This window comes from Apteryx rowi, unplaced genomic scaffold (assembly GCF_003343035.1).
Source record: "Apteryx rowi isolate R43461 unplaced genomic scaffold, aptRow1 scaffold_3, whole genome shotgun sequence".
Lineage (NCBI taxonomy): Eukaryota > Metazoa > Chordata > Aves > Apterygiformes > Apterygidae > Apteryx > Apteryx rowi.
In genome coordinates this window covers 7585870-7608467 of record NW_020449418.1, presented here as the reverse complement: position 1 = coordinate 7608467, position 22598 = coordinate 7585870, and the positions used below count along the sequence as shown (strand labels likewise).

The window sequence follows — 22598 nt, the reverse complement described above, 5'->3', positions numbered from 1 at the left end:
TTTCCCTTGTTAGCAGTACAAAGTGGCCCGGTTTGCTGCCTGGCCTTTTGAGCCATTGTGTCTGAGCACATTTTTTTTTTTCCCCTCTTCTTTCGGAAGAGTTCCTTCCCCCTTAAGTAATAGGCAGGGTGTGGGCTGAAGCTATGGCTTTTTCTTGTTTCTTTGTTCTCCATTTATCTCTGCCACCTTTTTCAAAGGGATGGGGGGAGGAAAGTGTGTGCATGGAAGGGGAAGATACAGAGTTGCATTTCTTGACCGTCAGGGCCCCCCTGCTCTTCAGGTGTTCAAGGCAGGTGCCTTTGATGTCTGCACGTTTTGGGGAGGTGGGAGGTAGAGGATTCATGAAAGTGGTATGGGAGTGGAGGAGAAGGGAGATTCAGGTGTGTGCCTGGTGTGCTCAGTAGAGGGGTGGGGAGGAGACTTGCAGGGTAGACGGGCAGCTGCTGAGCAGGTTCAGTAATCCATATTTGCCGCTAGTGCTGTCATGTTGTGGTCTGTCTTTCTGAGAGGCAGCATAAGTATTACCACCACAAGCAGATGGCTGAAGTTTGTTAACTTACTGCTGCTTGATCTCTGGTATCTGTTTCTATGGGAGCCTCACAGGGGTCTTGCTAGGTTGTGCCTGCCTGTGCAGCAGGGTGGGCGAGAATTAGTTGCCGGCTTTCAAATCTCTGTGCATCTTGATTTGCACCCACTTTGGTGATTCTTTATACCCACTAAGTGAATGAACATGAGCAATTGTCAGGAAGGAAGGAGGGCTTGGAAACTTCTGCTCCTTATGCCGGTCTTGATCAGCAAGTGTAACTGGACAGTTGCGCTAGGTAGAATTAAGCACCCTGGTTGTATGCTGTACCCTGTAGTGCTAGGCTCTACAAGCATGGAGCCGAGGGAGACTCTGGTCCAGAGACTTGACTGTATACTGGCTGAATTCTTCTTCCAGCTACCAGATGTTATTTGTAGGCTGTTTGGGGATAATGGTAGAAGCTGATCACTGCTGATGCTTTCCTCTTTTAATCCAGTCCTACTTGGATTTGTGTCCTGGCATGCCCAGCTTTTTTTTTCTCTATGGAAGTAGATAAATGAAATGAGTATCTACAGGTCTGGTTCTTGGTTATAAAACTTGTTAAATGTTTTTAACAAAAGCTTTTTGTGTAGAGGCTTGGTGTTAGATATATGAGCAGATTTCTTAGCCTTGTGCTCTAAAACAAGTTCTGTAGCAGGCCCTTCTCTCCATAGCTTTGAACTCAAGGGTTTAAACAGGTTTGAGATCCTCTAATTTTATGATAAAGGTATGTGTTGGGTGAAGGGGAGCAAATGGGGTTCAGCACCGAAGTTGCTAAATCGAAAGAGAAGATAACAGACTCCAAGAAGGGTGGGGAGTCTGTTTTACCCAGGCCTTCGAACAGAGAGGTGGGTGGAGATGTCAGTGGAATAGAAGAGAGGAGCAGTAGCAAATATTATCCTGGCACTGATAACGTTCTCACAAAATTTCGTGAGCAGAAGAATCATAATACCATGCAGTATATCTAGAATCCCCTCTCCTGCCCTGCTTTTCTGTGGATTGGTCATGACAAATATCTTTCTTGCTGAAAAAAATTCTCTCTAGGCCTCATGGAAAAGAGGCTTTACACTCCTTTCAGGTTTGGGTTTCTTCCTCGGCATCTTTGCCTTGGCTGAACAGTCTTTAAATTACAATAACCATTTCAAAACTTGTCCAGGAGTGAGCTAAACAGTTTTGAGGGCCCTGCTTGCCTCAGATCAGTGAAAGCAAATGCATGCCTTCTACTGCCTCCGCTCACTGCAGTGAAATGATCCACAGATATTTCCTCTTTCTCAGACGGCTACTCRCTCTCTTCTCTGGAGGCTAGACCTCTCCTGCTTGTCTTTTGCTGTGCTGTTTTGACCACCCACCCCTCCACAGATAACTTTGGTTACTGTTTTTAAAGCATCAGTTCTGAGTGTTCCCATTTGTACATCCTTTGGTTATTCAGGAATGTGAATGCCATGCCTTCTCCCCAAAACCCAAAGAATGGTTGGTGAGGTAACACAGTGAGGGTCTATTGGAGGATGAATTCTAGTCTTCAGGCAAAACCCTTCCTTGGCCTGCTCATATTAAATCAGTTTGGCACAATGACTGTCTTCGCTGGGTTTCTAATTTGGTACTTGGAACCATTCTATCTGCAGTAACGTAGTTAGTATGGAGAGTTCAGATGTCAGTCTAGGCAAAGGCGAAGCAGGTATTCTTCATGGAGCTACCCATCCCACCTGTGACTTGAGGAGCAAGGCTAGATGTAAACATGTATCCAGCCTTCAGGCATGAGTTAATCACTTGGCAAGGTAGGAAGGAAATTCCTGCCCCAGTTCTGCAGCTCTTAACCATAGGGTTTGATTGCTTTGATGTGAGATCCTGGGCGTTGTTGGAAGCAGGACACTACGTCTACTGGGGCCAGTGCTGGAGAACACTGGCTGCTGCAGGGAGTCTTAAGCATCTGTCTCTTGGATGACTGCTCATCTTTAGCAGTTTTGCTGTGCTCAGAACTTTCCTCCTTTTGGGTAGAGTGGATGGCTTTAGTCTTGCCTGGACGTACAATGCATTGTATTTCCTATGACCTGCACACATTCTCAAACAGTTTGGGGCCCTGTGGTTCTTTGATTTTTTTATTTCTTTATCATCACCCTTCTGAATCCTAAGTTGGACATCTTCTGCCTTCCCTTAGCTGGAGGGCTCTGGTGCATTTTTTTTTTTTTTTTCCTTAAAAAAGTAAGAACATACAGGTGTTTATCCTAAATCCTTTCCTTCTCATTGCAGTCTTGGCCCTATCTCACCGCAGATGGGCGTGAGGCCAGCTCCTGCCCTTTGGATGTATGCATGTCCAGGGCACACTGTGGCCTTTGCACTCCTGTTCAGGCGTATTTATGACAACTTTACAAGGCCCCAAACAATTGGAGAGCGTGGGTGGGGGCTGGACACTCCAGGCGCATCAATCAGTTTCATCCCCCTGAGCCAAAGCAAAAGCAATCTTTATTTTTCCCTGGGTTGAGAGAGAATCAACAGAGGCAAGAGAGAAGAATGGGAAGGAGTGAATGAGGAACCCCCTCTGCCACTGGCTAGCGGTAGCTCATTTAAACAGATGGCTTTGTTTTGATTTGGACTCTCCATTTTTTTGTCTCCCCACTAAAGGAGACCTGCAGAGCTCTGTCCAGAAAGGGAGCAATACAGACGCCTGTTCCCACACAAGTGGGGCGAAAGGCGAGAGGCTTTGAGAATTCCCTGCTTCTTTTCCTTGCCTCCCTCTTTTTCTCTTCCCCCAAGAAATCACAGTTTGAGAGAATTCCCCCCTACTCCTCCCGTTGGAAAGAAAGACAGAGAAGACATTCTTGACATTCTTTGCAGAGAAAAGGGGTTAAATGTCTGAATTTGGGGGTCACCATGTTATACAAATTGCAATCTAATCGTTTTTACAAGAACACACGTGTGCTAAGAAAAGGAGCCATGGACAAGAAAGAAAAGAGGACAGACAACCTTTTTTGTCCTATTTTTTTTTTTTTTCCCCCCAAGGTTTTGGACTATTGTCATGTCCTGTCTCTCTCCCCTCCTCACCCCCGAGAGGGAGAACATTGGTTTTATAGTTAAATTGGTTCGTAAAGCAGAAGGGCTTGGTGCCATTTCTGTTTGTTTTCCCAAATAAAAGCCCCAGCAGGGTCTCTTTTGCACCGTTGTGGCTTTATTTGAAGAAACTGGCTTTTTCCCATAGCCCAGCGTGTCAGTTTATCCTCTGAACTTAACCTTACGGGAACCCAAACAACAAAAACTCACAGGGTCCCAGAGCTGGAAAGGTAAAGAAATTGTATCTTTTTATTGGACCATTTAAAGCGTGTGTGGGCCAATTCAGAGAAAGCAGAAGAAAAGAAGGCAAAACTCTCTTCTGTCCCCCCCCCCCCACACACACACAATCTCAAACCGTTGTTGGTGTCATTCCCCCCTACTGCCTCGATTCCCTTCAGCTGCGCTGGGGAAACTGAAGGGCATTTCTCCTGAAAAACACTTATAACAGCATCTTGGAGCCATTTCAGATAGAGGGGCTCCCCCAAACTTCCCAAGCCAATTCCACCCTCCCTGCAGGAATTAGCAGCCTTGGAGAGGAGAAACCTTGGGGTAGGATAACCCTGAGAAGAATGAGTTTACTAAGGAGCTATGCTTCTCCCTAAGCATATTATACATGTTGTCTGACCAAGTCTTTCCTTTCTTAGCATAACCTCTGCATCCCTTAGGTGCCTCAGCCCTGGTTGTGAAGCACCTGGAAGAGATGACAGCTTAGCTCTTCCCTTCAGTTTTGGTGCTCTCTCCAAATGGGATGACAGGAGTTGTGCATACACTGAACTCGGGATAATTGTCTTTAAGTGGTTTTGTTTCCTTTCTCTGTTTGATGTTCAGTTCAAATATCCAACTGTTTTGAACTGAACAGCTCTCTTTCCAGTAACTTTTTTTTGTAAATGCTTGAGAACTGGCTTGTTGCAAGTAGTTAATGGAGCTAGAAAATGCCTTTAAAGTACTGCTCAGTTTCTGAATGGTCACATGGTTATGTGCAACAGCTTCTCCTGTCTGATGGATGATCACAGCTCACAGATGAGGTTTCCAGAGTGAATGAATGTGTCCTCAAATTCAGACATCTCTTGTTTTCAGCAGATCTGAATTCAGCAGTTTCTTTGAATGCTCTTAATACCAAATTTGTTTGCTGCATGTTTGCATAATATGAATGCTAGTGAATCAGGGTCATGATAAAATTAAGGATGGAAAGGAACAGCATTCATTGCTTCATCCTGGCTTTTGGATCATAGTTGATGTGTATCAGAGACAGGTGGCCAAGACCTGAACAAGTGAACAGTGTGCAGAGAGAGAGAGATGGACTACTTCTGGGTTCCAGCTCTCAGCAAGGCCCAAGGGAAATCCTGAGCTTTTTTGCTCACATGAATAATCACTCTGGTTTGGAAGGTGGAGATGGCTTCAACTTTGAGAGCAGCATCCTTGGATTATCTGGAAGTGATCCTTCTGGGCCACCCCATGAGAACTCTGCCTTGGAGTCTGATCATAGTTTGAATTCATTTTGCTGGGGTGAGGAGGAATAGAGTCTTAAGCTTGTTTATAAACAAAGCAAACTTAAAGAAAGAAACCAGCTTGTCTTTGCTGTTTCTCGGTAGTTCACTTTCCTGGCTAGTAGGCTTTTATCTTGTGGAGACATCAGGATAGCAGTGCTGATGACTGGATTTCCAGCATGCAAGAAAGAGTAAAATGTGGAAATTCCAACCAAATAGCTTATTTAAAAAGGAATGGAAATTGTTTTGTGTTCTGAAGAATGTGGAAATTGATGGAGAGGCATCAAAGGATTCCCTACAATGCCTGAACAAAATACCTTTCATTTTTGGACTCATCAGTTTGATGCCTTTCCCAGGCATAGTGACCTTGTTTAAATGACTTGTCCCATCAGCAAGGAGTTGAGAGCACAGTGCTAACACAGCCTTCCTGTGCTTGGGATGAAGAGGGCTCTAGGATCCTGTCTGGCTCTGTTCCCTGTAGGCTGGTACAGGATGACTCCAATACAATTTCAGTCTGTTTAGGTGCTTTAGAGAAAGCAGGAGAGACTAGGAACATTTGCTGCACCACAGCCTGTGGCTTTCTTGTTTGGCACTTGAAGTCTACCTGTGTCTATAGACCCTGCATTGGTCCAGATGGTTTGTGGTTTAGGTGCTGAAACTTGAGTTTTGGGTCCTAGGCTGGTATTTACTGGAAATCTGAACTACCACATTTGTAGCTGGGCTCCACAGACCTCTGCTAGCCCAGAGCTGTTTCTGTCTGTGCCACCCAGCAAGTGGACTGAACCCTGGCACATTCTTGGCCCAGGCTGTTCAGTATGGACAATGCAACAAAATTCCTACTATCTGCGGAGCTAACTAGCTGCCTTGCTGGAAGAGGGCCTGGGAGTGAAACAACCTGTATTTGCTATCACTGGAGGACAAGGACATGGGGTGAGTTGGTATGGACCTTACGTGCTTGTTCTTGCTTGGGCTCTGCAGTCACTTGCTGACAAACCTTCAAAGCATGTGAACAAGGACAGGGCACCCTGGCCTCTGAGATGCTGTGGATTAGGTGGCTGGCTTTCACAAGGTGTTGGAATGCAGAGGACAAAAAGGAAAGAAAAAAGTTGTTCCCTGCTGGATTTGGCTGGTGCTGGTGATCTCTGCAAACTGGAGAGAAACCAAATTCATGATAGCTATCACATGTCTTTCTGGTTTGTTGTCCCTCTTTGAGTTGATGTCTTCTGCACAAGAAAGTTGTTAGACAAACCATCGTTGATGTGCTGGCATAACTGCTGCTTTTCTACTGTTCCTTAATGGGTTATCTCAGTCAGGCTGTGGGTTTTGCTCCCTGGGAAGTGGAAGCTGCTGGGGACTGGGCTTTAAGGGCAAGGAGTAGTTGGGATGATGAAGACTGGAGAATTTGGGGACACTAACTTGAGAGCCCAAGGCTGGGAACGCAAGGCAACGGGCACAAACTGAAACACAGGAAGTTCTATCTGAATATGAGAAAACTTCTTCACTGTGAGGGTGACAGAGCACTGGAACAGATTGCCCGGAGAGGTTGTGGAGTCTCCTTCTCTGGGGATATTCAAAACCCGACTGGACGCGATCCTTTACAATGTGCTCTAGGTGACCCTGCTTGAGCAGGGRGGTTGGACTAGATGGTGTCCTGAGGTCCCTTCCAACCTCAACCATTCTGTGATTCTGTGAAACTTGTGTCAGCAGTAAGTTTCATTCCCAGCAAGGCTACATGTGCTGGGGGAAGGGGGAGCTAGCCTGGCATGTTGCCTGGTTCCTGGAACTCCTGGCCCAGAACCACCTTCGTCTGCTGAAAAACAGGGGAAGAGTTAATCAGCTGTGTTCAGCACCGTTATCAATTTAACTGCCCCCATGCCAGAACACTTAAGTCTTTTGGTTTGTGTGCCAAGTGTCCAGGTCTGTAGGGTTCTCCTCCCCTGGCATCAGATTGTAAGTACTTCACTGTAGCAAGTAACGTAATATGCAGTTTCTGTAAACTGCTGAAAAACTGCTTCTGTGTGCAGGGGTTGGACCTCYCCATTGAAACTTTCTCAGCTGGCCTGTTCTTGGGGCTGGAGAACTCAACTGATTAACAAACCTGCAAAGCCAAACCAGTCTTTGCTGCAGTGACTTGCATGCATCTGTGCTCCTTTCCTGCCTTCCAAGAAAAGCTAATCTTGTTTGTTGTTGTTGGGATTTTTTTTTTGTTTACTTGTTTTCTTCCTGTCTTGGCTGGAAAGGGAAGTGGAGGGAGGAAAAGAGTTGTGACTCTGATTACTGAGATGCTTGGGTACCACTGCAGTGAGGTGTGAAGGCATGGAGAAATACTAGGAGCAAGGCACCTGGGTGGTGTTCACTGCTGCATGGGAAACTCTGAAAGCAGGAATCTAATCTCTCTGGTTTCTATTCCTCGAGCTCTTGGGAGTTCGATGCTGAAATTTTTCACTTGGAGACATCACCAGGCTGCCAACACCTCCCCTTCCCTGGCAAGCATAGGCAGCGATGCAAGGTGCTCATGGAGGGGCAGCCTTCCAGGCATGGGCAGAAACACTGAGGATGGTTAGGGAAGCTGCCAGAGCATGATGAGAGCTGAAGGTAGCCCTGCTTTGCTGTCCTTTCCTCAACACTGAATGTCCCGCAGAGCTAAAAGTTTGTGTGGGTTGGTTGGCTGCTGGCTTAGTTCAGAAATCCTTGGTAGAGGCTAGCGCTTGTTGCCTGTCTCAACTCAAGCCACATGCTGTGGCCTCCCTGGCCGTATGGAGGCCCAACTCAGGCAGAGCCCTGGAACTGGTTCTCTCCTGTTGGCTGTTTTTGGAGCTGCGGAGTCTCCCTGCTGGGTCCATGCTGGGCTGTGTGGCCCTTCCCACACCCCCAGTTAGCACTGCCTGTCCTCCTGGTTTCCTCTCCTAAATTGCAATGTGCCCAGGGCAGAGATGGCTAGCAGTGAGCCACCACGACCACAATAAAGGGTTCCAGTCCAGGGGTATTCTGTGAAGCTAAATGAAGCAGCAGTGTGTGGAAAGGAGAGAGGGGTCTGAGCTGCTGGTGCTGCCCTCTGCCCAGAGCCTTCTGAGACCACTTGTCTCTTGTGAGCAGCTCCCTGCGCCTGCCGTAGCAGCTGGCTGAGGACTCTGTAGGTTGGACAATCTGGCCCCTTGTGCGCCTCACAAGCAGTCCAAGCATGACTCCTGTGCCAGGGTTTTTGTGTCTGGCAGCAGAACTGGGTAACAGGAATTGGGGAGGGAAGTGAACTGCAAGGATGGCTCAGGCTGGCCCTGCTGGGTCACCCAGGCAGCCAGTCCCATGCCCAACTTCTCCCCATCTCTTGCTGGGGAGAGCAGCAGACTCCTCATACCTCTGACGTATGTGTTACAACACTTGGCCACGCTTACCACTCATAGGGTCAGGAAGGCTGTGCAGAGGCCTTGAGAAGGGCTGAGTGCATGTCCATCTGTCCTACTGGCTTTGCAGAATGGCAGATGGAGAGGATCTGTGTGCTTGAAGGGGTAGCAGAGTGCCAGAGCTTGGTGATGCCCGGCCCCGCCACACTCCGTGGTGGAGCTGAGGACCAATCTGCCCCAGCCAAGCCCTGCAGCTCTCGCTGCTACTATTCAGACTGCAAATGCTTCAACCTTCTGACCTGCCTACAGGTGCAGCATTGCTGCTGGGCTGGTTTACAAGTAACCCTCCAAGGGTTAATGTATTGTGAGAAGGTTGCAAAGGGCTGAAGCCTGGAATCCCCTCGATCCCTTGCCTGGAGAAACACAAAGTCCAATAAGCCAGCACCCCTGGATTCATGTTGGGGGGGATTAATTCATGCACTTGATGTTAAAGCTTGTCCGAGAGGTTTGCACGGGGGGGCCATCGCTAGGGCTGGTTGGCCTCTCTAAATGGTTGCTAGGGCCCTGGCATCAAGGGCCAATGTAGCTGCCCACAGCCACGGTCACGGAGGGAATTACACAGCCACAAAGAAATTGTTATTCTACATAATCTGCTCTTTGGAGAGTGACTGTGGGGAAACAGGCTGGCCCCAGCATGCCGCCAGCTCTGTGATCAYAGAAGCGTGCTGGCTGCAAAGATCGGCCAGGGCTCGCCTTCTGATCTGGGGACACCAGGGCTTGAGGCGCTAATCTGCTTTATCAGCGATTTCTCTCTCCTGACACAAAGGTGTTTACTTGTTTTAACATCTCCCGGGACTCTATTTCTCCTTTTGTGTGGTCTTTATCCCCCGACGAGGGCTTTAGCCCAGATTACAGACAGAATTAAGGCATTTGGCAATGTGCCTCAGAACTGTGTGATGCTGGATCAAGGAGCAGAAAGTAACAAAATAATGGGGGGGCGGGGGGATGCTGGGAGTGACCCCACTGCGGGGTCCGTGCTGTCGGCTTTCAGGACCGCTTCATTGTCCTGAGAACCAAGAGCCTGTTGGAGAGGGCGGCCGTGCAGCAGGGTTTGAAAAGCAGGTGCTTCAAGGTTTATTGTGCCCAGTGTTTTTGATTTAAAGGGTGTGAGGAAGAGGAAGAAAAGGAGAGTTTGTAATAGGTGGCCGCCTCAAGCAGCTGGGCAGATTGTCCTCTCCGCTTCTGCGATATTGCTGTGGCTGGGTACTGCTGGCTGCTGGGGCAGGTGGAGTGATGCTGGAGATGAGCTGTCCCCTGTGCTTGGTGCACAGTGTGATTATGGCCTGGGGAAGGGACTCCAACCCCTTCTCCCAGCCTGCCTGCGTGAGCTGGCAGAGAGGGCCCTTTCGCAGTGAGCTCACATTGGGCACCATCTGGCTGCTGGCTCTGTGCATGTACAACAAGCGTAGTGATACGGCCACAGAGTATCTGGCTTAGAGCTTTGAGACGTTGCTTTTGCTCTTTCACAGTAGGCCAGGAATGAGGGGAGGAAAAAAACAAGCCATCTCCAGAGCAGCCCTGGCATGGCTCCTCCTGGCCTGTCATGTGCAGCCACAGATACAGTGTTTGCAGCATGCAGATTAACTGGAGGAGGCTGGGGAGAGCAGCCATGGTGGCCTGGAGCAGAAGAGTCTGATTTGCCTATAGACCTAAGCAGGGTGTCAAAGATGTCAGGAAATGCCCCAATGGGAACTATGCTGAAGGACAGAGTCAGGGATGGGATGGGGTTGATCAGATAAATGGCTATTGCAGGTTATCTGGAGTTTGACTAAGTTGGGAATCATCTCCTGAGGAAATGGAGCCCCATCATTTAGTGTATTAGTCATTTGTCCCAAGGAAGGCAATCCCATTCTGCTGGGGGTCACTTGTGCCTGTCCCTCGGCTCTTCTCATCTTTGATTCTCCTCTTGGTCAACCTCTATGACAGTTAGTGGCCCAACCAGTAGCAGAAGCTGGGGAAGAGAGAGCAAAGCTGTACAGGCTTTTGCACTCTGTTAAATCACAGAAAGGAGATCTAGAGACTCTTGTGATACCATCTGCACTCTGGCCAGCTGGAGCAGAAGGACTCTGTGATCTGAATGACTTCCCCAATTGCGTTTCATTGCAGTGGTCAGCTGTTGACCTGCTTAGGGACTGATTTCCACCGTGGAGCTGGAGTCCTTGATGTCTTCTACGAAACGCCCTCTCTTCTCCTTTCATGTGGGTACGATACCTACATCCGCTACTGGGACATACGGACCAGCACTAGGTGAGCCAGTCCTGCCAGCACAGAGTTGCAGGGGCTCTGGAGCTGGAGCAACACTCCTGGGTGCTCCTTGTGCCRTGGCCGGGGTCTCGCCTGCAGCTGAATTAGCTCCTTTGGGCACACTGGGCCTCAGTTCCAGTCCAGGCTCTGGATGGTAGACTCAGCCATATGCCGGTTTGTGTTGCCCTTGCAGGAAATGCRTCCAGGAGTGGGAAGAGCCCCATGACAGTGCCCTGTACTGCATAAGGAGTGATGGGAACCATATGATTGCCAGTGGCTCTTCCTACTATGGCGTGGTGCGCCTCTGGGATAAGCGGCAGACTCGGTGCCTGCAGGTGAGGGCTGACTGGAGGATGGGCAACAGCACGTTTCTGGGTTGTGCTCTGGCAGCCAGGTGTCTGTCTCTTTGGACGAAGAGGCATAAAGGCTGCTGGGCTGTCTTTGGGGTGAGTTTGCCATAGAGATCCTAGTCTATATGCAGGGAAAAACCTGCTTTGCATCTCAGCCTTTGGGCCTGTAATGTGTAACACTGAATGGGGTCTCATGGCTGAGCTCTTCTTGGAAAGGTTGATTCTCTGGTTTTCTTGCAGAGCTTTCACCTGTCTTCGCCCACCAGCAGCCCTGTGTACTGCCTCCGCTTCAGTACCACCCATCTGTATGCTGCCCTGGCATCAGCCCTGCACGTCCTAGACTTCACGACCCCATGAGGGGCACCACGGCTATTTCTGGTCACCCCAACTCAGCGGAGTTAACAMTTGGCTCAGGGAATTGCAGGGCAGGGGAGGTGAGAGTGGCCCCTGAGACTTCTCAAGGGATTCTTTGCCTGCCAGAAAGCTACATTCAAGAGTGCACAAAGGGCCAGACTTTCTCCATCTCACCTGCCCTTTAGTGGAAATAAAGGCTGATTGTCCTTTACCCTTTTTTATTTTGTACAAGTCAGGGGGTTTTTTTTTAACTGTGGTTTTTTTCTTTCTGTGGATACAGCATTTGAGGGGCAGGTTGAGCTGGGATGCCCCATCAGCTGTGTGTGCTGGTCAGGTCAAGATCAGACAAGCTCTGAGCCATGTGAAGCAAATCTAGGTTGTGTGGGGGGTGCAGTGTTTTGGCAGAAGGGGAGGTACTTGGAGTGGGGCCTACCTTTCACCTGTGCTTGCTCTCCTGACAGCTGCTTGTGTTGTCCTTCAAAGCCAAGAGCAAGAACTGAGCTAAAAGGCAGAGCCAGCCCTGCTTTCAGCATATTCCTCCCCAACCTGGCCATCAGGTCGGGCTATGCACTTGGCAGGGCAGAACAGTCCCATTTTGCTAAATAAAACACTGAAGGGAAACAGAAAAGACTGTATGTTTTGTTTCAAATTCCAAAGGGGCTGTGGTGGTGCCAACTGATTGCAGAGGCTTGGATGGGCAGAGGAGCTTGGGACTGTTTTCAGACACAGTCTGCATGTTTCTGATAGATCTGTGGCTAGACTCTGTGACACTGCTGTGTTGAAGACAGTTCCTGGGATCTTGGATCTCATATTGCTTATTCAAACAAGAAATCAAACACAGGATCTCCAGTTCACTGTAAATCAGCCCCTCTCCAGAGCCTGGTAGCAGAGCTCATCTTGTGCCTGCCCTTATTTGAAAGACCCAAGCCCTCGCTGCCTGAATACTGAAGCAACATGTTGGACTATTGCAGACTCCAGGGAACTGATGCGGTTTGTTGGGATCCTGTAGGCACATACAAATGGGCTCTGCTCCTTTCTGCATCAGTCTTCTGCACCTGACCAGAGCTGGGTTTCACAAGGAGCACAGCTTTTGGTGTGCTCTGGGGATGAATGCAGCAGTGTCTGAGGCTTGGTCTTCCTTGGGGGAGGGGTGCATGACCTCTACTGGGCTGTGAGTTTGTTTCCTAAATATGGAAAAGAGTCTGTGTCACAAACTGTGAGCGCTACCAGGGCAGAGCACCCACCATGGTGCTTTGCTAAGACTTAATAGGCCAGTTCCACTGTCAAGAGGCGGCTCTTACCCTTGTGATCCACACAAATTGGAAGAGGGTGGGTTGTCTGGAGTCCTTAGCAGGGAGGGAGAAGAACCACCCAGCTTCTTCACCTGCATGAAGGCAGCCCTCCATTCCCAGTGGAGTGTGGTTTTGCTGCAGGATCACATCCTCACAAGGATCTCTCCAGCACAGCTCCCTGCCACGGTTCCCGACRTAGCTCTGTTGGCACATCATGCCTGCTTGTTTCCAGCTCTTTTGTAGTTGCTGTGGTGCTGCTTATTCTCCTGGAGGGTAAGTGGATGTCTAAGTGCCCAACGCACAGATATCTTGCTGTAAAAGATGCCATTGTTGGAACAATCTTCCATCAATTCAAAGCTGTACATCCTGAAGACTGCTGGTCCAGGATAATGATTCTGGGGGAATCACTGGGCTATTGGTAACACTGAGTATAAGACAGATGACTAGAGAGAGATGGTACAGGTCTGGGGAGGAGGGGAACAGGAGTTTTTTCTCAGGTCYTAGTGTGTTCCAGGTCCTCTAATGAAAGCAGAAGGGGAAGGGAGATGCAGATACCAAATGTCTTTGGGAGAGTCCCCAGGGAGAGGCTGTGAAGGAAGTGGAGTAGATGTGAGGTGGGAGGAGAGGTTCTTTACTGGCAAGGCCCAGACTAGGAATGAGCTGCCGTATGTCAGCCAAGCGGGTGAACGGTGCCACTGGTGTGGGAGACTGTCTTCCTGTGACAGCCCTGCTTGTCAACACTGCTGCTTGCCAGTCCTGACATCCTGGTGGCACCTATTCCACTCTGCAGCCCATGTTGATGGGTCTTGCACTCTTGTAGCTGCTTTTAAGTTCTCACTGGCTGAAGCCTAGAGCTGAGCTGTAGCCACATGGGGGTGTCGGCACTGGTGTGTAGAAGGCTGCACCATCCAGCCTTTGGTGGCAYTGGGGTATGGGAAACTGCCTGAGCAAGTGGGGCTGGTGCACTGCCTGTGCTGAGCTCTGGTAGTGGATGGTGACTCCATCCTCTTGGCAGGACTCTGCAGATGGGAGCTGGAGTTACCCAGTTATCCCTCGCTGCTGGGTATAACAGAACATGCCACCTGGACTCTGAGGAGCTTTTGCAGTTTGAAAGCAGTCCTCATCAGGTGAGCTGTGCGGGGAGCCCATGACCTGCTCACTTAGGAGTAGGAGTATTTAGGCAGAAGCTTTTCAGATATGAACCGGGAATGAAAAGACATGCATAAATCTGTAGGGATGGCTCGTGTGGGCTGGAGACAGTAGCAGGTTGGGGGGTGTGTTGATAAGGCAGCACTACCGGGGGCATGTTCTCCCCATGCTGACTCCCCAGTGAAGCTTGCAATGGGTTATGCTTGTGCCCAGCCATGGAAAGGGTGGGCTGCTGCTACTCCGAAGCTAGCTGGACAGCCTCGTTGCTACCTTTCCCCTCTGTGCCATGCAAATGAGGGGAGCTGCGTTTCAGTTCCTGTACTCTGCAGAACGCAGGGCTGCTGCGCATGTTGCATTGCAAACAGCTGGTGGTAAGGAAGCAGCTGGGTATCTTGTTCACCCTATTTCATAGGCTGTTCCCCGTTCAGGTCAAAGCTCTGATACTGTTTGCAGAGATACCAGGCTCACCATGGTATCCTCCTAAGTGTGCAAACGAGCACCCTGAGCAACAGCACAGGAGAGAGCTGCTTCTAAGCACATCCCAAGCAGGTATTGGGTATCAAGAGGGAGTCTGAGTTTCCCCATTTATTGCCTTCAGTAATAGTGGCAGAGGGAATTCGCATGGGGAACTACCCAGCTTTCATGCTGCTTCTGCTCACTGAGGATGGGGAAGGGGCTTCTGGCTGAGGCTGCAGYGCACTTCCTTTTCCTGTTGTAGCTTTCCACAACTCATGGAAGGATCATAAATGTCTGTGTAAACCAGCAGACCAGACTGGAATGAGATYGACTGCCCTGCCATTTCCCGGGGCCTGCAAAGATTCCTCAAACTGCTCTGTTAACAGGACTAATTTTTATTACCAAAAGTAAAATAAATACCATGAAGCTGTGCCAGAGAGCTGCCCCCCACCCCAGCCTCCCAGCAGCCACTGCCTACTGGGTCTTACACTCGCTGTCGTCATCGTTTGCTGCCTTTATCTTCTTCAGCTCCTTCTGCAGCTCCTCTTCTGCAGCCAGGATCTCCTTGGGCTTCTGGTACTGTAGGAGAGAGAGATGCTCTCAGCCCTCCTGTTAGTCCTCTCATCCAAGCAGCCTAACTCAGGCCAAGCCACAAGCAACAGCATGGTTTTTAGCGCTGCTCTTTCTAGGTGGTACCAGCCCAGCTGGGGCTCTCTTACCAGGGGAAGCCTTTCTGTTATCAGCTACCTGTTTGGAGAGGTGATGCTCTCAAGTTAGGGACGTTTGCCAGGATCTGGTGCAGCTTTTACAGTGCAAGTAACATYTCCCCATTGACTATGAAGTCCTGGCACCCACCAACACCTTTGGAATATCCTGGCAAGCTGTGTTGTGCAGATCCCTGGTGTGCTTGCTAGTTATACACACGTTTTATATACATATAAACATACATTTTAAAAAAGGCAGACAGAGAAGTAAGAGTTGCAGTTCCTCTGTTCTCCCCTCAGACTCCCCTCACTCAGCTGCAGCTTAGTAATGGATGCAGGTGCCTTTTGGCAAGGGTTTGGCCTGTAACAGGCAGGAGCTTAGAAGGGCTCAAGGTGATACTCTTGGCTTATTTCCTCTGCATATGCACCCCCAGCTCTGCTGCGAGGCTTCCCTTGGATGGGTGCTCTCTTGGTAGCTAGCTCCTACATTTGAGAAGACAAGCACCTGCTGCGGAAAAGCATCCACCTGCCTCTGGATGCTCCTTCCAACAGGTAAGTCTTTATTTTGCTAGTCTCTAACTTTTGCCTTGTACATCTTCTCTGGCACAAAGCAGCAGGGATTTTAACGCTGAGAAACCTCGAAGTGTAGCAGTCCTTTGGACTCTAACACTCATGCACAGAGCATGAAAAAGTATGCTTTGAGAAAAGAGAAACTTACTGCTACTGAGAGGGGAGGCTTGTCCAGGCCTGGACACATGGAAAATGGGGCATTACAGATACTTTTCCACCTGCAAATCACCTTAAGCAGCAAGCAGGGCCCCTCCTTGGGCCTGGGATATCCTGTCCAGTGTCAGCATGCCCAGTGTAACCTGAAACTCTCACTGACTGTTTGACAGAGAAGGGGGCTCATCAATGACCCTCAGCAGATCTCCCTGCTCTATCTCGCTTCCCTGTATGTAAGAATTTAACTTTGTGGATATGAAGAGAAGGGCAAAGTTCTTTTCCATGTAGCCAAAATCTCACCGTGATGATCAGGGTGTTGTTGGCATGGGTGAAGCTCAGAGCAGCTGCATCCAAGGGGAGCTGGTATCTGTCCAGGTCAGTAATAGGGAACTTCTTGTAGTACCTGCATATGAGAGGAGAGAGACAAACAAGAAACATGGGGTCCCTTTCCCCTACTAGCAGTGCTCAGCTATGCAGTGCTGCTTTGCAAGATGTACTGTTGCTTCTCTGCCTTCATTTCATGCAAGCAGGGCACTGGGGTCTGCAGTGAGCAGGCAAGCTCCCAGGATGGTAGCTGGTAGCAATGGACCCCTCAGGGTTGGCAGGAGGACCCTGTGCCATTCTGTGTGCCTGCTGGATCCCCCAGGCTGCTGTGGGAGCACTGGAAACAAACCTCCAAAGTTCTGAATGGCTTTAGTTTCCAGGAGTGGGCTTGGTTCCTCCAGCCTGCCTTCAAGCAGTGCCAGGCAGGCACAGCTAGGGACAGAGTACTCAGCCATACTGGAAGGTGTCCCTTGTCTTTGTCCTTGCTCACCTCCTCTCATCCCCCATAAGTACCAGCTTCCATTAGCTCCTGCCAAAACAGCTGTCAAAGCCCTTGTGCCCCATGGCTGTTGCTTTCCTGGGTGATGCATGTTTTTTTGTTGCAGTCCCTCCTTAAACCCATCCTTTGGCCCCTTGCTTGCTCCTACTGTGCTTCCTGGATCACCTCCTGCTTTGATGCCTCTGTGGTGCTCAAGACATACCCCTGGGCATGGAGCTCCAGGTGTGGCTGTTCACAGTCACCTGAGCCACTGCTCCACAGCATTTCCATGCAACATCCTTGCTGGCTGTCCTGGTGCTTTGCACTCTCCAGCCAGCTCTCCTGGTTGCTCTTTCCCTGGTATCTATCCCCATTTCCTGATCACCTCTCATATCTAGGTAGAGGATAGAGAGGTTTCTGCCAGCTCCCTACCCAACCCACGTTTCTCCACACACCAAACCTTGGGCTTTGCTCTATATGAAGGAAAGGGCTATGTTTCAGGCAGAACTGGAGGGGTTACAAGCCACCTAGGCAGCTAAGAGGTTTCCTAAGGTTTTGCGACCAGAACCTTCTTCATCTGTTTCTGAGCTTGGCCAAGACCCTTATTCCTTGCCATGACTTGACCTGTATCTCCTGCTTCTCTCTGGGGCTTCATCAAATACACTAGCTGGTGGTCCTATGCCCACCTAGAGGCATAGTTGGGTTTGCAGACTCTTCCAATACTYCCGTGGGCAATCCACCCCAAGGAATTGGCCTGTAGTCAGTACTGAGGTGCCCAGAGCTGAACTGGAGCTGGCACTGGCTGCTGTCATGCCATGAGGGTTTCTTCTCCATTCAGCTGGCTGTGTGTGAAGCTTGGCCTTTCTAGCTACCTCTGCCCAAATTGCAGTTTATTTTCCAAGTCACGGTGAAAACAGCTACAAAGGGCAAATGGCTCTCCTGGTGCAGTGGGAGGAATGTACGCAGCTTGTTACCGCAGGGCTCAAACCGTTCTGTGTTGTCACTGCTGTCGGTATTTGGAAAAGGTGGCAGACATGGATAATAAGGGAGATGTCAAAGGTTAAACAGCAGAGATTAGATGAACACAAAGACATGTTAAGGAAGTGTTAACTTCTTACCGATTAGACAAAAAAAAAAAAAAGCAGTACACAGAAAAAAAACCACTGTTTCAAAGGGCCTTGGGAGTCATCAATGAAACAGCAGCATTCTGCTGCCGCAGGACTAAGGAGAAGGGGAGAAGAATGGCTTTGGCTGGCCTCAAACTAAAATCTGTGACAAGATCAAAGGAAACCAGATCTGCCTGGCCACCCCCTCCTCCTCCTAACATTACCACTGCCTCTCACTACAATAATTGAATCAGGTTTGGCGTTTGGGGAGGAGGCTTTCTGGGTTTGTTTTTAGAGTTTAGTTTAATGGATTTATTTTACAGCAAGAGGTTTTAAGTAAATCCCACTTGAGCAGCCCTTGCCGTGGCCAGAGGGAACGGGAGTGACTGGTGGAAGTGAAGAGCTCCTGTCTAGGCTGGGGAAGCGGTTGATGGGTAGTTATCCCTGCTGAGGCAGGCAGATTCTCTGCCCTCGTCTCTCACCCCATGGCCAAGGGCAGTACTGCACTCTGAGCCTGGCTCCTGGCCCAAGATCCACAGTGCATATGTGAAGTCACCTCTATTTTTTCCTACCGGAAACCCACTTTTTATCAGCCTGTAGGGAAAACTGCTACTGCTATGTTGAGAATTTAGAACTGAGCTACTCGGTAATGACTTGGCAACCCATCCCATTGCTTGAGCCTCCAGCTGGCGGTCAGTGCAGCTCTGTTGCTCAGAAGCAACGTGGCTGACTTCCAAGGGCTGGAGAGGCTCTGAAGCTTCCTTTCTCTCCTGTAGTRATGTGCACTCTCCCTATGGACTCCATGCCTCTGTTGCTATCTTGGAATTAGCTGCTGAGTGGTGCCTTGCCCTGGCCAAGACCCAGGAGAAATGACCTAAGATATCGTGGAGCCTGCACCAAGTGTTCTGGTGCTGGAGTTTGTCCCTGCTCCTACTGACAGCCAGGTGGTTCTTGTCGCACAGAGGTGACTTTACAGCTTTAATTCCAGAAGCCCTTAGCCTYCATCTGCAGGCCATGGGCAGCTTTCAGATTCTTCAGCTATCTCCCACACTAGTCTACAAGTGTGCAGGTGTGTACTGCTTGTCAGGAGACTCTACTGTGGTCTAGAAGGTAGTACAAAAAGCTTTGTCAGGCAGGGTATGACCTCAGTGGGTACATTATAACCTTAGAGCATCTTAGAGCAGGCAAGAAAGTTCCCACATACACTCTACAACTAGTAGGACTGGGAGTAGATAAGCCTGTTTGTGATACATACTCGTTTCCTATCATAGCTCCATGGGTACCCATGTATGGCTGATGAGATTCTCATTAACTTGTCCTGTTTATATAGGTCTCCYTACTAAATGGCCACTCTTCCCCTGTGAATCCCTCTGCATGGATTCAGGCCAGCATCTCACTGGAGTAGAGCTGTAACTGCTTGCTGTTTTCATGGGACAGATGCCTCTTCCTCTGTCTAACCTCCTTCTGCTTGTAAGTGTCCAGGTGTGCTCAGGTGCAGAGTTCAAACATCCCTTTGTCACTGCCTCTGATGTGGTAAACCCTTACCTAAAGACTTGTGGTTTCTGGTATCTGAAAGGCATTAAGTGGCCAAAGTGGAGYGAGTTCTTTGCCAATAGCACCACCTACAGCCAGCTACAAGGAGTAGCTTAAAGAGGGCGGGAAGCAAGTTGGAAAATATTGGGGTTGTTTTTATCCATGACTGATCTTTCTCTATTCTACAGTGACATTGGGAAAAGAAGGCAAGCAGAGGGCAGCTTGCCCACCTTTCCATATTGGCGTAGTACCCCAGTTTGTAAATGGCATTCATTTATCTTCCAGTAACCTCCCTTGTTCTCCTAATAATCCCTCCTTGCTATTCCTTCCCATTACCACAGCCCATGCCTGCTCATTTCACTGAGGCTGTGAAAGCTCTGAGGCACACTACATCTCTCATTCCATGGGTAAAGCTGTGCGATGACGCTGTATAAGATGATGTTTAATAGCTTTTTTTTTTTTTTTCTCCCATCTCAATTTCCTTCTGTAGAATACTGTAGCGCTTTCTTTCAAGATTCTGAGTTTTCTTCTTGCCACCTCCGGATTGTATCATTTGCCTTATAACTACAGGACAGGTTTACAGAGGGAGGTCTCCCTGGATGCCCACATGACTTACGCTATACCTGTTGAATCCTACAGCTCCATGCATTCCAAAAAATGATTAGATCAAACTGTCATCCAAATGCTCCATCCAGAGCTGCATGCTCTAGCTTCAAGAGGTTGGTGGGGGTCCTTTTTTCTTTTTTTTTTTTTTAAATGGAAGCRATGTTTGACAGTGAAAGGATAGAGCAAACACCGTGTTACTGGAATTGTGAGATCAGTTTGTGAAGGTCAGCACAGAGCTGAGGGGCTTTACTAGAAACATGTCTGGGGTACCCGGGAGCGGAAGTCAGACAGGAGGAGACACTCAGCTGTGTGTACTGGCTGTGGCTGCTCAGTCCTTGCATACCAGATCCTAAAGACAAGAGATGACACATCCCCTGTGCAATCACTAGCCTGTCCTCTGTGCCAGCCCACCCCAAGGGACTCTCAGCACTGGCAGTGCTGTCCTTACTGACTTCTTGTTGGTGGTCCGGACGACACAGCAGCGCTGCTCCTTCTCCACAGAGACACTGTAGACTTCCTTGGGGTAGGGCAGGTTAYGGATCCGCCACTGGAAGCTGGTCAGGGTATCCTTCCTCATGAAGACAGGCTGCAGCAAACAAGTACCTTTAGCAAGGCCCCTCCAGCTGTGTCCTCTCTTTTCCCTAGSCCTTCTTCCTGTGCTGTCTTGAGAGGTTTCACCCAGGGCAGCCCTTTTTTCACACTGGAGCAGAGCAGGRAAAGCTCAAATTGCCTGAGCATCAGTCTCCTAGAGCTGGCACTGCTCTGGCATGGCCTTTACCCAGGGCACTCACTGCCTGCCCTGCTTGTAGGAGACTGAGAGCATTCAATGAGGGAGTCTTGCACGACAGCGTTACATGGAAACCGGGCCTCTTCCTCGCAGGCAACTGCATACTGAGCTCTCCTTACCCTAGGGACCTGCTGAACTCGGTCCTGGCTGTGTCCCAGTTTGCTGTGCAGGTCTGTACTTGTGTTTCAGATCAGAGACTAACRCCTCTGCCTTGCAAGCTGTTGGGATGTGAAGCTGAAACAGGCAGCGCTACACACTGCATGTGTCATGTTCTCATCATYGCTGCCCCTACTTTCCATCCACTCACTTGTCCAGGCACCAGCCCTTCTTCTAGGCTACTTTTCAGAAGCCGAAACAGCAATGTAGACAGTTTCTCTACTTAAGGAAACTACAAACCTCTTGAAGACCCCCCAAAAAACTAAGCTGTGCCCTCTTTCTGCCCAGCCCCACATTTCTGGGATGATTTGCAGTAGAGTGCTGAGCTGGCTAGGCTGTCTCGTGGGGCTGTGAGTGATCAGCAGTCTACCAGCTACTGCTGCAAGCACAAGGCTAGGTGCTTCTAGGTGGAGTGGTGCCTGCAGACCCCTTACATACATTGGAGCTGCTTTCCTTTATGAGCTCTGATTCCAGTGTTCCCACGAGCGGCGAGGTTGGCTCTCCCACCTCAACCTGCCACTTGCCGGAGCCCCCTAAGGCATTCTTCTCTCGCCATTTTCTACCTGTGGAAAGGAGAAGGAGGTTTTTCATTATTTCATTCCATAAAAAGTACTCCATCAAGTTGCCCAGCACATTGAGGTGATACACCTTTTCCCTTAATTCCAGTCATTTCCACTTAGGTGTAAGTGGATCAGTTAGCTGGCCAATTCCTAAAGTCAGGAAATCGGCACTGAGCATCTCTCTTTTTTGCTAGTCAGTGCTGAACCCACAGAGGGCTTGCAGCAGGTGCCACACCTCAGTTGATGTGGTTTTGGGTAAGACCCAAACTGACATCTTGCCTATTTGCRGTTGCAGAAGTTGCCAAAAAGCATATTTCACCCTGGCGCATGCTACAAACGGGGCAATCCCATTCAGTCCCTTCAAGTCTGTTGTGACAGCGGGGAGAGATCTTGGGCTAAAACAAGGTCTGCTATGCCGTGGAAGTGAGAGATCCCTGGGCCCAAGCTGGACCTTATTTACATCTCTACAAATTTCAGCAGAGCTACAGGCAGAATTGTCCTCTGGGCCCTTTGGGAGCAACTTGTTCCTAATCAGGAGGTTCCTCTTGAGACTAATCCAGGCTTGCGAGCGCAGACCTGCTGCCACATGCACACAGCAGTGCCCAGTTGCGTCACCCTGCTACGGCAAGATGCCCCAGCCTGCGGCAGCCAGGAACCAACGGAGAGCGTCACTTACTCACTAACTGACCCGTCTTCATGTCRTACTCTTCAGCCATCTCTTTGCCATCCTCAAACAGATAGTGGACCTTCCTCTTCCCTGGAGGCAAGGCGGGCGATGAGGGTGGGAGGCAGACAGGGCCCCTTCTCTGAGGCCCTTTCCCCTAGTCTGGGGCCCTGCCCCTGGGTGTAYGGTCCTGTCTCCTTCTTAGGGGCCCTATCCCCAGGTGTGTGGCCCTGTCCCCTTGTTAGGGGCCCTGTCCCCGGGTGCGTGGCCCTGTCCCCTTGTCAGGGACCCAGTCCCCTCGTAAGGGACCCGGTCCCCAGGTGTGTGGCCCTGTCCCCCCCCCTAGACTGGGGCCTTGTCCCTTCATCAGGTCCCCTGTCCCCTAGTGTATGGCCCTCTTCTCTGGTAAGGGACTCAGTCCCCAGCTGTGTGGCCCCATCCCCCCCAGACAGGGGCCCTATCCCCGGGTGTGTGGCCCTGTCCCCTGGTCAGGGACCTGGTCCCTGGGTGTGTGGCCCTTTCCCCCCCTTGTCAGGGCACCTGTCCCCCCCAGACTGGGGCCCCGTCCCCGGGTGTGTGGCCCTGTCCCCTAGAAGGGCCCCCTCTTCCCCCCCCCC

General features: G+C 49.9%; 2 protein-coding genes and 1 long non-coding RNA gene across 5 annotated transcripts in view; 1 reads left to right on the top strand and 2 right to left on the bottom strand.

Annotated features, from left to right (window-relative positions):
- FBXW4 (F-box and WD repeat domain containing 4) overlaps positions 1-11661 on the top strand; it is a 64390-nt gene extending 52729 nt beyond the window's left edge. For all 3 annotated transcript variants that reach the window (XM_026069539.1, XM_026069538.1, XM_026069537.1), the window contains 3 exons: positions 10602-10742; positions 10933-11074; positions 11330-11661. In XM_026069539.1, the coding sequence (XP_025925324.1) occupies positions 10602-10742; positions 10933-11074; positions 11330-11446 (400 nt within the window). In that variant the 3' untranslated portion in view covers positions 11447-11661. The remainder of the gene's footprint in view (positions 1-10601; positions 10743-10932; positions 11075-11329) is intronic.
- Positions 11662-11683: 22 nt separating this feature from the next.
- On the bottom strand, positions 11684-13215 carry LOC112967898. Its single transcript, XR_003254143.1, has 2 exons — positions 12745-13215; positions 11684-12627 (listed from the first exon to the last, which is right to left on the bottom strand). It is a non-coding gene; the product is annotated as an uncharacterized LOC112967898 (long non-coding RNA).
- Positions 13216-14715: 1500 nt separating this feature from the next.
- Positions 14716-22260, bottom strand: DPCD (deleted in primary ciliary dyskinesia homolog (mouse)). The gene is made up of 5 exons (XM_026069554.1): positions 21994-22260; positions 21196-21320; positions 20267-20400; positions 16068-16170; positions 14716-14919 (listed from the first exon to the last, which is right to left on the bottom strand). The coding sequence occupies exons 1-5, from the start codon at positions 22031-22033 to the stop codon at positions 14815-14817; spliced, it is 507 nt and encodes a 168-aa protein (XP_025925339.1). The 5' UTR covers positions 22034-22260; the 3' UTR covers positions 14716-14814.
- Between the last annotated feature and the right edge of the window lie 338 nt (positions 22261-22598).